A 15,229-nucleotide genomic window follows, 5' to 3' on the forward strand; every position below is an offset into this window, starting at 1 on the left:
ATTTTGAAAAACAAGCATCTGACATTGTAAATATCTAGCCTTGTGTGTCAGTGCTGTTCCTGTTTTTGTGGCAATAGGTTAATAGTTGACTGTTTACAAACTAAGTAAGTAATAAGTGGTCTTTACTCTGCAAGCCACACAGTACAGCAATAGGTTAGTATGTGCTAGATCTCATTTTTCAAAAAGATTGTCGGAGTATTGTCAAGTTTCCTAGTTTGCCATAGTGCCGTCTCTCTTGACCCTTTTGTCTCTCATCTCCATTTTACTTTCTCAGAACACACGGTTGAGAAAAATACTGAGATAAAAATGCTTTGGCACTGTTTGAGAAATGAGGCCTATGGTATGTGCAGCAATAGCTAAATAAAGATTTAAGATTGGGTACATCATACTTCATCTCCCTCAGAACTTTACTAAGCCAACTAAGCCTAGATCATTTTTGAGTGCTTTAGATACTGTCCTTCAAACTAAGAATCTGCATTACTTTCTGTCCTCCCTCTTAAGGCCTGTAAGCTTATAGCCTACGTATTGTACTAAACCAACGTCTTGGTCCACAGCTTTGATATTTAGACCAGTACGAACTTTGCTCTTGTTCTTGCCTTTTTTTGCTTGGTACAGCAGCATTTTACAGTGTCAGCAGGAGCCCATCAGGGCCTCCAGCCCCACTAAATCCGGCTCTGCCTGTCACACTTCCAGGGCAGAGACAGCATGGATCAGATACTGAGTAATGCTCCCTTTACACTGTCCCCTCACATACTCATTAGACATCAAGTAAAGCTCCCTCTACAATAAACAATGTACTGGAGGATACGAGTAGGTCATATAAGCACTCCTTTGTCCTTGCTATCAAGATACCCATCTGGGTTATTCCCATTCGCCACCATTGGATGCATACCCCAACATGGACTCTGCCCAATACATCACGGGTACAGCCCTCCCCACCATTGGAAGTATCGACAAGAGACGCTGCCTCAAGAAGGCAACATCCATCAAAGATCCCCACCATCCGGACCATGCCATCTTCACTCAGCTACCATCAGGCAGGAGTTAAAGAAGCCTGAATTACCACCCCATCAGGTTCAAGAACAGCTCCTTCTCTTCAATCATTCATTTCTTGAACCAACTAGCAGAACACTTGCACTAAAACGGGCCTTGTTTATTTCTAATTGTGCTCTCGTAAAAATTGTATATTTCTTTTGTGACTGCTGTCTATCTGATGCTACGTGCCTACCTGCTACTGCAAGTAAAATTTTCACTGAACCCACGCGTAAACTCGATTTTCATTTTAACTTTCCCTGTAAACTTTTCCTATCCAAAAATCTATTTTTCTAGATATTTATTTAGAGATACAATGCAGAACAGGCCCTTCCAGCCCAACAAGCCTCACTGCCCAGGAACCCACCTATTTCATAACAGCCTAAGCACAGGCCAATTTACTATGACCAATTAACTGAATAAACAGTACTTCTTTAGACTGTGGGAGGAAACCAGAGCACCAAGAGGAAACCCACACGGTTCTTATAGAGGACAATGGAATTGAACTCTGGAACGGCCTGAGCTGTATTTGCATTGTGCTTACCGTGGCACCAAATATCTTTTACACATTATTTAAACAACAACGTTTTGAGCATCATCTATGGAGTGAAAGGAATTGGTACTTTGGGGTCGAACCCCTAAGGTCCAGAATCAGGATTTCAAACCAATACGTCAACAATTCCTTCTCCCCAAACAGAAGCCGCTCAACTCACTGACTGCTCCAACAAACAGTTTGCTGCCACAGACTCCAGCATCTGCAGTCTCCAAAGCTCTCTTTAACACTCTTCCATAACAAACCGCAGTTTGTTATGGAAGAGTGAAGTTGCAAGTTAGATGCAGAGTGAAGCTCCCTCTAATGCTGTTCCATCACATTCCCCCAGGACAGGGACAGCACAGGTTTGACATACAAAAATAAAACAGCAAATAAGATACTGAGTGGAACAGATAAATCCACGTATTGCCCAGATTGGGGTTTTTGGGAGAGAGCAGATAACTTTTGTCACTTTGAGCCGAAATATGACATGGAAATTGACTACAAAGCCTTGTACATCACCCTCCATGTTCCCCTCCCCGGCAATTGTCAAAGTTTTCTGCTAAAGGTAAGATAGTAATGCCAACAAAAGCAGAAACAGCTTAGAAGAATGCCTTGGCATGAGAGAAGATGATACCTTTGCTCCACCAGGATATCGAGGACACTTTCTGCTAGCCAAATGTTTTTTGGGGTCACATCCCCTCCTGCAGAGAAGAAAAATAACAAATTTCAGCCATAGTAATACACACACACACACACACACACACACACACACACACACAACATGCTAGTGGAACTCAGCAGGTCAGTCAGCATCTATGGAGGGGAATAAACTGTTGACGCTTCAGGAAGAGACCCTTCACCAGGACTGGAAAGGAAGGCGGGGGGAGGAAGCCAGAATAAGAAGGGGGGGCAGGGAAGGAGTATAAGCTGGCAGAATATAGGTGAAGCCATGTGAGGGGTAAGGTAGGTGGATGGGGTAGGAGGGATGAGGTGAAAAACTGGGAGATGATAGGTAGAAGAGTTAAAGGCCTGGAGAAGGAATCTGATAGGAAAGGAGAACAGACCATGGGAGAAAGGGAAGGAGGAGGGCAACTAGAGGGAGGTGATAGGCAGGTGAGGAGAAGAGAAGGGGCAAGAGGGGAATCAGAATAGGGAAAGAGGAAAGAGGGACGGTGGGGGAGAAATTACCAGAAGTTAAAGAAATCTATGCTCTGCTATTTTGCTTTTGAGCTCGAGAGAACCTGGACTCATCCTAAGCCAATTCTAAAGCCATGGCACCCATGCTATTCAGCAACTTCCAAACATCTCCCCTGTCCCACTCCTACAAGTAGGACACATTCACTTCCTTTTTGTTAAATCTGTTTTTATGCCCTTTCAGACAAAGCATTACTTGAGTAGAACAGCATGTAAACAGGCCCTCCTGCCCGACTCGCTCATACTGACCAAAAATCTTCTCATTCTTCCATCCCTCTAATTTCTCCCCTTGAATGATCTTCCGCCACCCCCGCACCCAGATTATACCAAAACCTCTACGTTTCACCGCTATCACTAGTTAATCAATTGCAAAACAATCACTATATTGATTAGATTGCTCACTCCTCTTGTATGCAAGCATTTTTTTTTACATCACTTTATTTGTCCATAAACTATGCAGCTTATCTCAACCTGAGCTCACAGGCAACAAAACTATTCCCCACTCATAGGACGCAAGGAAGCTGCCGTCGATGTGATCTTGAAAACTTGGTTCTACAAATGGAAGCCTATTAATTATAAGCCCTTCTGGAATACAAATTGTTCCAAGTCTTCATTAGGGCCCACTATGATAGAGGTCAACAAAGGCAAGGTTTAAAGTCTTGAACAGAATGGGTAGAATGAGAGAATGTAGAATTGGTGGGGTAAATGTAAACTGTAGTTAGAGTGCAGTAGGGCGCCACAGTAGTGTAGCAGTTAGCATAATGCTTAACAGCGACAGCGTTCAATTCCCACCACAGTCTGTAATGAATTTGTACATTCTCCTCAGGAACGTGTGGGCTTTCTCTTGGTGCTCCAATTTCCTCTCACATCCCAAAGACATAAGTGTTAGGGTTAGCGAGTTGTAGGCATGCTATGTTGATGGTCGGGGTGTAGCAACATATCCAGGGGCAATCCTTGCTGATTTAATTTGATGCAAGCAATGTATATCACTGTGTGTTTTGATGTACTAAATAAAATTAGTATTATCTTTGTTCTTTACCTTAGATGCCTACAAGGGTAGCTTGTCAGAGAGGGTGTGAGAAGCTACCTCAGGGGTACAGTGAAAGGGAATGAGACCAGGAGTGGGAAATGGAAAGAGAAAGTTCCTGCAAGCTGGACGTTTCCGGAGATGGAGGCTAATTGTGAATAATTTCCCAAAAGTGATAAAGCAAGAGGTGAGAGCTCCTGTTCCAAAGGTGCCGAGTCGAAAGAAAGAGTGATTCAAAGAGAAATTAGCTTTATTTGTCACATAAACATCAAAGCACACAGCGAAATGAGCCATTATGTCAATGACCAAAACAATCTGAGGATGTGTCAACATGGTCTGCCCACGACTTACTAACACTGACCCATACATTTTTTTGAATGTGGGAGTGAACCAGAACACATGGAGGAGACCCATGCAGTCATTCCTTATAGGTAGTGGCAGGAATTTAATTCCAATTGATAATTACTGGTGCTGTAAAGTGTAAACTGCTACACCACCGTGCCACCCCAACCTGTGGAATAGCTGCCTAAAAGTAACAAAGATTGGGAGCTCCTGACCCAGAGGGGCTAAGTCCAAAGATGGGCAACTGAAGACAGGGGCTTCAACAGATCAGCACCACAGTTTAAAAGCAGGGATGGGACGCTGGCTGAGGACGAATGTGGCTGGATCAATAGACAGGCAGGGGACCAGCATAGAGCTAATGGAAGTCGAGCTAGGAAAATGAGTGGGGAAAGAGTTTTAAAAGGACTGCCCCCCACCACCCACACAGAATGAGTACACCATGGTATTGCCTTCCTGTTACCAGATATATCAAGAGAAAGAAGAGTCACTGAGATCCTAACTACACCAAAACACTTGCCTCCAACCCGTGAGAAGTGAACAAATACTCACCAGCTATCTGCTTCATGAGTGTCATACACACACCATCCGCACCCAGGACTGCGTTCTTCACTATCTCTCGCACCAGCCACACCAGCTGAGGACAAAGAACAGACAGGGTCACCAAGGCCTCATAATCCCTTTAATGAACATGTGTGGCACGGCATCGGTTGCATTCACAGTTCTATTGGCACCAAGCACAAATGTGTTAAACAATGAGTTGAACAGAAAAAAGTCCTTCAGCCCATCATGCCTAGTCCCATCAACCCATACCCTCCATATCCCTCCCCATCCATCTACTTATATAAATTTCTTTTAAATGCTGTAATCAAATCCACATCCACCACTTCCATTGGCAACTCATTCCACACTCACACCATCCTGAGTGATAAGTACTCCTTAAATGTTTCACCTTTCACCCTTAACCCATGACCTCTTGGAGTGGCACGGTAGCATAGTGGTTAGCACAGCGCTTTACAATACCTGCAACCTAGGTTCAATTCCTACCACTGTCTGTAAGGAGTTTGTACGTTATCCTCGTGACTGTGTGGGTTTCCTCCGGGTGCTCCGGTTTCCTCCAATAGCCCAAAAACATACTGGTTAGTAGGTTAAATGGTCATTGTATATTGTGGTGTGATTATGCTAGGATTAAATCTGGGCAACACGGCTCGGAGGGCTGGAGGAGCTGTTCTATGCTGAATCTCAATAAATAGCTACTAGTCTACCCAACCTCGGTGAAAAAGCCTGCTTTAATTTACCCTATCTATTCTCATCATAACTTTGTATACCTCTGTCAAATCACCCCTCAATCTCCTACGCTACAGGGAAAAAATCCTGACCTATTCAAAACAAGAGCAGAGAGCAGAGTTGATGGTGGAGGAAGGGCATCTCTCAAACGCATCTCCCCCATTTCACGCACATCTGCTCTCTCTCCATCCTCCCGCCACCCCACTAGGAATAGGGTTCCCTTTGTCCTCACCTACCACCCCACCAGCCTCTGGGTCCAACATATTATTCTCCGTAACTTCCGCCACCTCCAACGGGATCCTACCACTAAGCACATCTTTCCCTCCCCCCCCCCACCTCTGCTTTCCGCAGGGATCGCTCCCTACGTGACTCCCTTGTCCATTTGTCCCCCCCATCCCTCCCCACCGATCTCCCTCCTGGCACTTATCCTTGTAAGCGGAACAAGTGCTACACATGCCCTTACACTTCCTCCCTTATCACCATTCAGGGCCCCAGTCCTTCCAGGTGAGGCGACACTTCACCTGTGAGTCGGCTGGGGTGATATACTGCGTCCCGTGCTCCGGATGTGGCCTTCTATATGTTGGCGAGACCCGACACAGACTGAGAGATCGTTTCGCTGAACACCTACGCTCTGTCTGCCAGAGAAAGCAGGATCTCCCAGTGGCCATACATTTTAATTCCACGTCCCATTCCCATTCTGATATGTCTATCCACAGCCTCCTCTACTGTAAAGGTGAAGCCACCCTCAGGTTGGAGGAGCAACACCTTATATTCTGTCCGGGTAGCCTCCAACCTGATGGCATGAACATTGACTTCTCAAACTTCCGCTAATGCCCCACCTCCCCCTCGTACCCCATCCATTATTTATTTATATACACACATTCTTTCTCTCTCTCCTTTTTCTCCCGCTGTCCCTCTCACTATACCCCTTGCCCATCCTCTGGGCTTCCCCCACCCCTTGTCTTTCTCCCTGGGCCTCCTGTCCCATGATCCTCCCATATCCCTTTTGCCAATCACCTGTCCAGCTCTTGGCTCCATCCCTCCACCTCCTGTCTTCTTCTATCATTTTGGATCTCCCCCTCCCCCTCCCACTTTCAAATCTCTTACTAGCTCTTCTTTCAGTTAGTCCTGACGAAGGGTCTCGGCCCGAAATGTTGACTGTACCTCTTCCTAGAGATGCTGCCTGGCCTGCTGCGTTCACCAGCAACTTTGATGTGTGTGGCTTGAATTTCCAGCATCTGCAGAATTCCTCGTGTTTGCATACACAAAGTCAGGTAGGTTACTGACAGAGCCTGCTCTTCTCTAGAAAGCTCTGTTTATGTTCATTATGCCTCAACCAAAAAAACTTTCAGAGGACCTTAGAAGAATTGTAGAAATGCATGAAGCTGGAAAAGGCTGTAAGAGCATTTCTAAAGACCTGAGTGTTCATCAGTCCACAGTAAGAGAAATAGTCTACAAATGGAGGAAATTCAGTAGTGTTGCTACTCTCCCTAGGAGTGGGTGTCCAGTAAAGATCACACCAAGAGCACAACGAGCAATGCTGATGGAGCTGAAAAAGAACCCAAAGGTAACAGCAAAAGACCTGCAGAAATCTCTGGAATTTGCTAAAGTCTCTGTTCATGTGTCCACTATAAGAAAAACACTGAACAAGAATGGTGCTCATGGAAGGACACCACAGAGGAAACAATTGCTCTCAAACAAAAACATTGCTGCACGTGTCAAGTTTGCAAAAGACTACCTGGATGCTCCTCAATGCTTCCGGGACAATGTTCTGGCGGACAGATCAGACAGAAGTCGAGCCTTTTGGCAAAAATGCACACAATGTTTGGAGAAAAGAGGACACTGCACACCAACACCAAAACATCATACAACTGTGAAACATGGTGGAACAAGAATCATGGCTTGCTGCCCCGGGGCCTGAATAGTTTGCAATTGTTGAGGGAACAATGAATTCAAAATTGTATCAAGACATCTTACAGCAGAATGTCAAGGTAGCTGTCTGTCACCTGAAGCTTAATAGAAGTTGGATGATGCAACAGACAATGATCTGAAACACAAGAGTAAATCAACAACAGAATGGTTTAAAAAAAGAAGAAAGTTCCATGTTTTGGAGTGGTCAAGTCAGAGTCCAGACAGTAAACCAATTGAGATGCTGTGACATGACCAGAAGAGGACTGGTCATACAAAGTATCCCAGAAATATTGATCAACTGAAACAGTTTTGTACGAAGGAATAGTCTAAAATTCCTCGTCTTTGTGCAAGTCTGACCATCAGCTACAGTTAACGTCTGGTGGAGGTTATTGCTGCTAAAGGAGATAATACCAGTTATTAAATACAAAGGTTCACATTTTTTTCAGCCTGAACTGTGATTGATTAAATAATGTGTTCAATAAAGACATGAAAAGTACAATTGTTTGTGTGTTTTGTTAGCTTAGGCAGATTGTTTCTTTATTATTGTGACCTAGGTGAACATCAGCCCACATTTTATGAGTAATTAATGCAGAAAACCAGGTAATTGCGAAGGGTCCACAAACTTTGTGTGTGTGTGTGTGTGTGTGTGTGTGTGTGTGTGTGTGTGTGTGTGTGTACGCGCGCACGCATATCTTTAAAATTTATCTATTTATTGTAATTTATAGTCTTATTATTATGTTATAACGTACTGCTGCCGCAAAACTACAAATTCCATGACATATGTCAGCAATATTAAATCCGAACAAGACAGTCCTGCCGAAGGGTTTCGGCTGGAAGCATCAACTCTGCTTTTTTCCCCACAGATGCTGCCTGGCCTGCTGAGTTTCTCCAGCATCTTGTGAATATTAAATCAGATTCTGATTCAGATTCAGCTTTCTACCTAACTCCCTATATTCTCTCTTCAGAATCTCCTCCCATGAACCTACAGTATGAACACTGCCCCATTATCATTGTTCTCTTCTTTGTAATACTTTGTATTACATGGTGCTGGTTGCCCATCTTATCCAGCGATGACAGGAAACCTGTGCGGGGGAGTTTTTAAAGTGGAAAAGCCATTGCACTGGGGCAGTTCCGCTCTCTGCATCTCAGAAGTCTGGGTTGTGTGGTATGAACTACCATCACAAAGTGGCAGTGGATGACCACGATGTCTTCTGTGCTTTGTCATGCCCTTCGCTCGTCATGGATGTTGCAGTACCATCTTCCAAGATGTTGGATCTCTCTTTAGCTCTCATCCGCCCAGTCTGCTGGATCTGACTTCTGAGGCGAGGACAGGCATGTCCCTATCTCCCCGGGGTATGAGGCCCGTCAGCTACCCTCATCTTGTTTAGAGGTGCACTGGGTGTGGCCGCTGCCACGTTCAAACAGCTACTTGGAGCCACAGGTGAGAGCTGAGTGCTACTACTACAACGTCGACTCAGGCCTAGGGGGCCGGCGTCGGGCACGATGACGGACTCTCCACTTCTCCCTCTCCCTCATCAGTGTGTTCAGTTCATCTACATTAGCCGCGCCGCTGTCTTCTAGGAGCGTGTTGACCATAGTCTTGGGAGGGCGCCCAGGGTTCATCCTCCCGTGCTTGGGCTCCCATATGATGACTAGGCTGGCAGGTAGCTCGGGGTGGTGTAGACAGTACCCCGCTAGTTGCAGTCTTCTCGCCTCGATTTTAGTGGTGAGCATCGGTAGGTTGTTATAGAGCTCAACGTTCGTCATGTGCTATTGCCAACTCACATCAGGAGCCATCCGGAGCATTCGTGTACAGCAACCATCTAGAGACTTTCGCATCGTCTTGGTGCGTGTCCATGTCTCGCATCCGTACGTGAGAATGGACTCTATGACTGCTATGAAAATCCTCTTTTTAAGCCCTCTGGTCAGATTTCCTTCATGTCGTTCATAGCCCTCCACGCCAGCGCCTTCCATATCTTTATGTCCTTCTCCGAACTCATCATTCTTGACCCGAGGTACTTGTAGTCAAAGACTTTCTTAATGGCATCATTCTCTACGGTCTTGAGAGTACCTTCGTCGCAGTTAAACACCATGTGCTCTGTCTTTTTAGCGTTTAGGTGAAGTCCAACTTTATTGCACTCAATTTCCACTTTTGTCAGCAGCTGCTGTGCTTCCTCCATCTGGTCAGAGAGCAGGACTATGTCATCTGCAAAATCGAGATCTGTGAGTGTAACTGGTCTGACCCTTTTGGTTTGCCCTGGTTGTATAGTAAAACCAAGCTCGTCATGATCTTTGGTAGCTTGACGCATGAGTGTTGGTGGGGATCAAAGGCGTGTATGGGGTGTCCCGAGAGGTGTAGTACCTCTGGTGAAGGGGCTATACATATATTTTGTCTTATTTCTTATTTCTTATTATAATTCATGGTCTGTTTGATGCGTTTGACTGTACTGCTGCTACATTGTCAGTGATAACAAACCTGATTGTGATTGTGGGGAGTATGATCACAGGCAGTTCTGATGCAGCACATTTTCCTCCCTTGCTGGTAGTTCACTTGCTGTTGACTCACCCAGAGATACAATGTGATGGGGAATGAGACACCCTTATACGCTTACCTCCAGTCGCAGTTACTCTTACTGCGTTTCCACTGCAACATTTAGGAGAGGTTTGGACAAGTACACGGATGGGAAGGGTATAGAAGGCTATGGTCCAGTTGCGGGTCAAATGGAGTAGGTAGACTATAGATGGGCCAAGGGGCCTGCTTCTGGGCTGTAGTGCTGCGCAACTTGGTGCCTGACCACAAACCCAAAAGTGATAACGATTCGTGGACGTGTATTGGGCTGCAGAGCCACGGGACAACATGCTGTGCAAAAACCATTAACCCTACAAATCTCCCGATCATTTTGCTGTCTGTAAGAATTTTGTACATTCTCCCTGTGATGGTGTGGGCTTCCTCTCACATTCCAAAGACGTACAGATTTGTAGGCTAATCGGTCACACGGTGCAATTAGGTGGCACAAGCTTCTCAGGCCAAAAGGGCCTATTACAATACCGCATCTGACGTTGACCCAACAGCACCAACCCAACAGAGCTCCACACCCTCAACGTCACCCTCCCCTCTGCCAGTGAGCACAGCACTACCCCTACCTACTAACCCAGTAGCACTCCCTCAGTATTGCCCCATGCCCACTGAAACAGCAGCACTGTCTCAGCGCCACATCACCACCATCCAACCTGCATAGACATGGCACCCCCAGACAGCACTCCCTTGCCCCCCCACCTCAAAACAGTGCAGCACTCCGTCAACCAGGAGTTTCTTCGCCTCAAGTCTCGAACTGGACACGCAAACCTGTAAACCGCCCTCCCCCCACCCCCCAAGACTTAGGGTGACACGTGCTGAAGCAAAGCAGGCCTTGGCTATGACAACAGGACTCACCTGTACTCTGACAGTGTCCTGAAGCTTCAGGTACTTTTCCATGAGGAGCTGGTTAATTTTGATTAAAATTAGGTTCATGCCGTCTCTGCTCACCAGCGTCAGATCCCGGTAACACTGTAATACAACATTAAAAACAGGAAAAATTACAGAAAAAGATGCATTTATGCAGCACCCTACAACTGCTTTGGACTCATGGTTCCTGTTTGTTTGTTGATTTATTTCGAGATACAGCAGGGTAACAGGTCCTTCCAGCCCAACGAGCCCACAGCACCCAATTATACCTGAAGACCATAGGACATGGGAGCAGAATTAGGCTATTCAGCCCATCGAGTCTGCTTTACCATTTCAGTATGGCTGATTTATTAGTGCACTCAACACCATTTTCCTGCCTTCTCTCCATAAACTTTGACACCCTGACTAATCAAGAATCATCTTCATTTTAAATGTACTCAGTAACTTCCATATTTACCATATGGAATCTTTAAATACCACAATTAGTCTCCTCTTTCTGACAACATAAGCCTGGTCTTGTGCGACCTGACTGCATCACTTAAACTGCGGCAAATGAATCACCTGCTTCTAATGGTCAGAACCACACAAAGCGTGGCAGACAGAATCAAACTGGATCAGAACAGGAGGCCAGTCAGAGCTTGCATGTTCTCCCTGTGAGCATCTGTGTTTCTTCCCACATTCCAAGGACGTACATGTTAATTGTAAATCAGTAAGCTGTCAGCATACTATGTTGGCACCGCGGGCCTGACACCTTTGAGAACTGCCCCCTGGCACATCGTCAGACTGTGTTGATTGTTGACGCAAACTGCGCATTCCACTGTATGTTTCGATGTACATGTGACAAGCAAAGCTCATTTTCCATCTATGCATCTGAATGTCCAACAGTCACATTTTTGTTCAAGACTCTTCATTTGTCAGTCCAGATAAAGAGTCCTGTCCTGAAACATTGACTGTCCATTTCCCTCCAAAGATGCTTCCTTACCGAGTTCCTCCAGCATAAAACAAAACAATACACACAGGAAAAGGCCCTTTGGCCCACAATGTTGTGCTGAACTAGCTAAAAAGCAAATCAAAAAATACCTAAACACTAGCTTCTACCTACACAACGTCCATATCCCTTCATAAACAAGAGAAAATCTACAAATGTTGGAAACCCAAGTCCTGCTGAAGGGTCTCGGCCCGATATGTCAACTGTATGCTTTTCTATAGATAATGCCTAGCCTGCTGAGTTCCTTCAGCATTTTGTGAGTTGCATCCATATCCCTTCATCTTCCTCACATTCATGTGCCAATCTAAACGTCTCTTAAAAGCCTTTAATATATTTGCCTCTACCACCATAGCAGACAGCGCATTCCAGGCAACCACCACTCTGAGTAAAACAAACTTAACCTTCACACCCCATTTGAACCTACCCCCTCTCACCTCCAAAGTATGCCCTCTGGTATTAGACATTTCTACCCTGAAACACATTCCCTGTCTACTCTATCTGTGCCTCTCACAATCCTACAAACCTCTAACAGTCTTTCCTTAGTCTCCACCACTCCAGAGAAAACAACCCAAGTTTATCCAGCCTCTCACGGTAATACATGCCCTCTAAACCAGGCAGCATCCTGGTAAACTTTTCTGCACCCTTTTCAAAGCCTCAACTTCCTTCCTGTAGAGGGGTAACCAGAACTTTATGCAATACTTCAGATGTGGCCTAACCAGGTTTTATAAAATTGCAACATAGCCTCTTGACTTTTGAACGTAATGCTTCAACTAATAAAAGCAAGCATTCAATAAGCCTTCTTAACTATCCTATTAACCTGTGTAGCCACTTTCAAGGAGCTATGAACGTTGCTTGTTGATCTAGATACCAGCATCTACAGTCTCTTGTAACTCCAATTTCCTTCACTTATTTATTTATGGGGTGTGGATGCCAGAGTGAAGAAGCATTTCAGCAGCTCCGTCTTGGGCTCAATGCTTACTCAACCACCCCAGAGGGCTCTTGGAAGCTATTGATGGGCAAGACTCACATACCGAGCACAATGGACAAGGACAGATTTCCTCAATATCCATTACTGATGCTAGCTTGTTCATGCTAGATTTCATCTTACGAAATGGGCTTGCATTCCCTCAGCTGCATTTGTAGAAGGTGAACTTGCATTGCCAGAGCTTTAGTCTAGTTTGTAATCTAGAATCTGGTCAGTTAACTTAGTTGGTTATGCCGTGGTACTAATAAAGCCAAGGTCATGGGTTTGATTTCTGTACAGACCAGTTGTTTTAGCATATGGAGTGTTTGATGGCTCTGGGCCTATATTTGCTAGAGTTTAGAAAAAAAATGGGGGCGGGGGAATCTCATTGAATCCTACTGAACACTGAAAGGTATAGATAGAGTGGACATGGAAAGGGTGTTTCCAGTATTGGGAAAGTCTAGGAGCAGAGGACACAGAATACAATATATATTAATGATTTAGATGAGGGAATTAAAAGTACCATTAGCAAATTTGCCGATGATACAAAGCTGGGTGGCAGTGTGAAATGTGAGGAGGATGTTATGAGGATGCAGGGTGATTTGGACAGGCTGGGTGAGTGGGCAGGTGCAGTTTAATGTAGATAAATACGAGGTTATCCACTTTGGTGGTAAGAACAGGAAGGCAGATTATTATCTAAATGGAGTCAAGTTAAGAACAGGGGAAGCACAACGAGATCTAGGTGTTCTTGTACATCAGTCACTGAAAGCAAGCATGCAAGTACAGCAGGCAGTGAAGAAAGTTAATGGCATGCTGGCCTTCATAACAAGGGGAATTGAGTATAAGAGCAAAGAGGTCCGTCTGCAGCTGTACAGGGCCCTGGTGAGACCACACCTGGAGTACTGTGTGCAGTTTTGGTCTCCAAATTTGAGGAAGGACACTCTTGCTATTGAGGGAGTGCAGCGTAGGTTCATAAGGTTAATTCCCGGGATGGCGGGACTGTCGTATGTCGAAAGATTGGAGCGACTGGGCTTGTATACTCTGGAATTTAGAAGGCTGAGAGGGGATCTTATTGAAACATATAAGATTATTAAGGGATTGGACACGCTGCATGTTCCCGCTGATGGGTGAGTCCAGAACCACAGGCCACAGTTTAAGAATTAGGGGTAGGCCATTTAGAACGGAGTTGAGGAAAAACTTTTTCACCCAGAGAGTGGTGGATATATGGAATGCTCTGCCCCAGAAGGCTGTGGAGGTCAAGTCTCTGGATGCTTTCAAAAAAAAGAGATGGATAGAGCTCTTAAAGATAGTGGAATCAAAGGTTATGGGGATAAGGCAGGAACTGGATACTGATAGTAGATGATCAGCCATGATCACAGTGAATGGCAGTGCTGGCTCAAAGGGCCGAATGGCCTACTCCTGCACCTATTGTCTATAATAGGTTATCAATTTAGAACGCAGATGAAGAAAAATGTCATCAGCCAGAAAGCAGTGAATCTGTGAAGTTCACTGCCACAGTCGGCTGTGGAGACAAGTCAGTAGATATTTAAACCAGAGATTGATAGGTTCTTGATTAGTAAGGGAGTCAAAGGTTACGGGGAGAAAGCAGAACAAGGTTGAAAGGGGAAATACATCATCCACAATGGGTCATACGCCTTAATTCTTTTCTATGGCTTATGGTTTGCCAGTTCAATAAGAACCAGAAGCATTGAGTACATCATTTTGAAGGGCACTTCTGGGATCGCTCAGCTTTTTCTGGCAGAGAATTCCAAGCCTTTACAACTCAAATGAAAACAAAACTCTTCTTCTCTCTCCCCTACTCCTTTAAAATCCATAAACTGGAGTTTTAATTTTTTGCCAGGTCACATTTTAATCCTGTTATAGATACCCTATGTCCCTGGCATAGCATTCTGCTACACATGCATGTGTGCCCATGTTAACTCAAATTAAACATTAACACATTAGAGTCCACTGCTACAGCAACATAATTAGATAACCATACTCTTTACATTTCCCATGGCAACAGCTTCTCTAGGGTCCAGCACATTTTAAAATTAAAACTGCCTCTGAGATTACAAAAATTATGCCTACACCTGCACCCACAGTTAACAAGAACGGTACAGCACAGTACAGGCCCTTTGGCCCACAATGTTCTGCCATCCTTTTAACCTACCATAAAAATAAATCTAGCTCACCTCACATAGACCCCTTTTCTTTCATCAATGTGTCTATCAAAGAGTCTCTTAAATACCCCTAATTTGTCACCACCCCCTCCCTGTAGGGTGCTGCACACACCCACCACACACTGTGTACAAAAACCTACCTCTGACATTCTCCCTATACTTTCCTCCAATCACCTTAAAATTATGCCCCCTCGTGTTAGCCTGTTCCGCCCTAGGAAAAAAAGTACCTATGTCTCTCAGCACCTTATACACCCCCATTAAGTCACCTCTCATCCCCCTTCGTTCCAAAGAGAAAAGCCCTAACTCTCTCAACCTACCTTCATA

At 45.0% G+C, this 15,229-nt stretch overlaps 1 protein-coding gene across 2 annotated transcripts in view; it reads right to left on the reverse strand.

Annotated features, from left to right (window-relative positions):
• ints3 (integrator complex subunit 3) overlaps window positions 1–15,229 on the reverse strand; it is a 157,003-nt gene that overhangs the window by 124,680 nt on the left and 17,094 nt on the right. For both annotated transcript variants that reach the window (XM_063041861.1, XM_063041860.1), the window contains exons 4-6: window positions 10,759–10,872; window positions 4,680–4,764; window positions 2,202–2,268 (exon numbers count right to left, since the gene is read on the reverse strand). In XM_063041861.1, coding sequence (XP_062897931.1) covers window positions 2,202–2,268; window positions 4,680–4,764; window positions 10,759–10,872 — 266 coding nt within the window. The remainder of the gene's footprint in view (window positions 1–2,201; window positions 2,269–4,679; window positions 4,765–10,758; window positions 10,873–15,229) is intronic.

This window comes from Mobula hypostoma, chromosome 2 (genome assembly GCF_963921235.1).
Source record: "Mobula hypostoma chromosome 2, sMobHyp1.1, whole genome shotgun sequence".
In the NCBI taxonomy this organism is placed as follows: Eukaryota; Metazoa; Chordata; class Chondrichthyes; order Myliobatiformes; family Myliobatidae; genus Mobula; species Mobula hypostoma.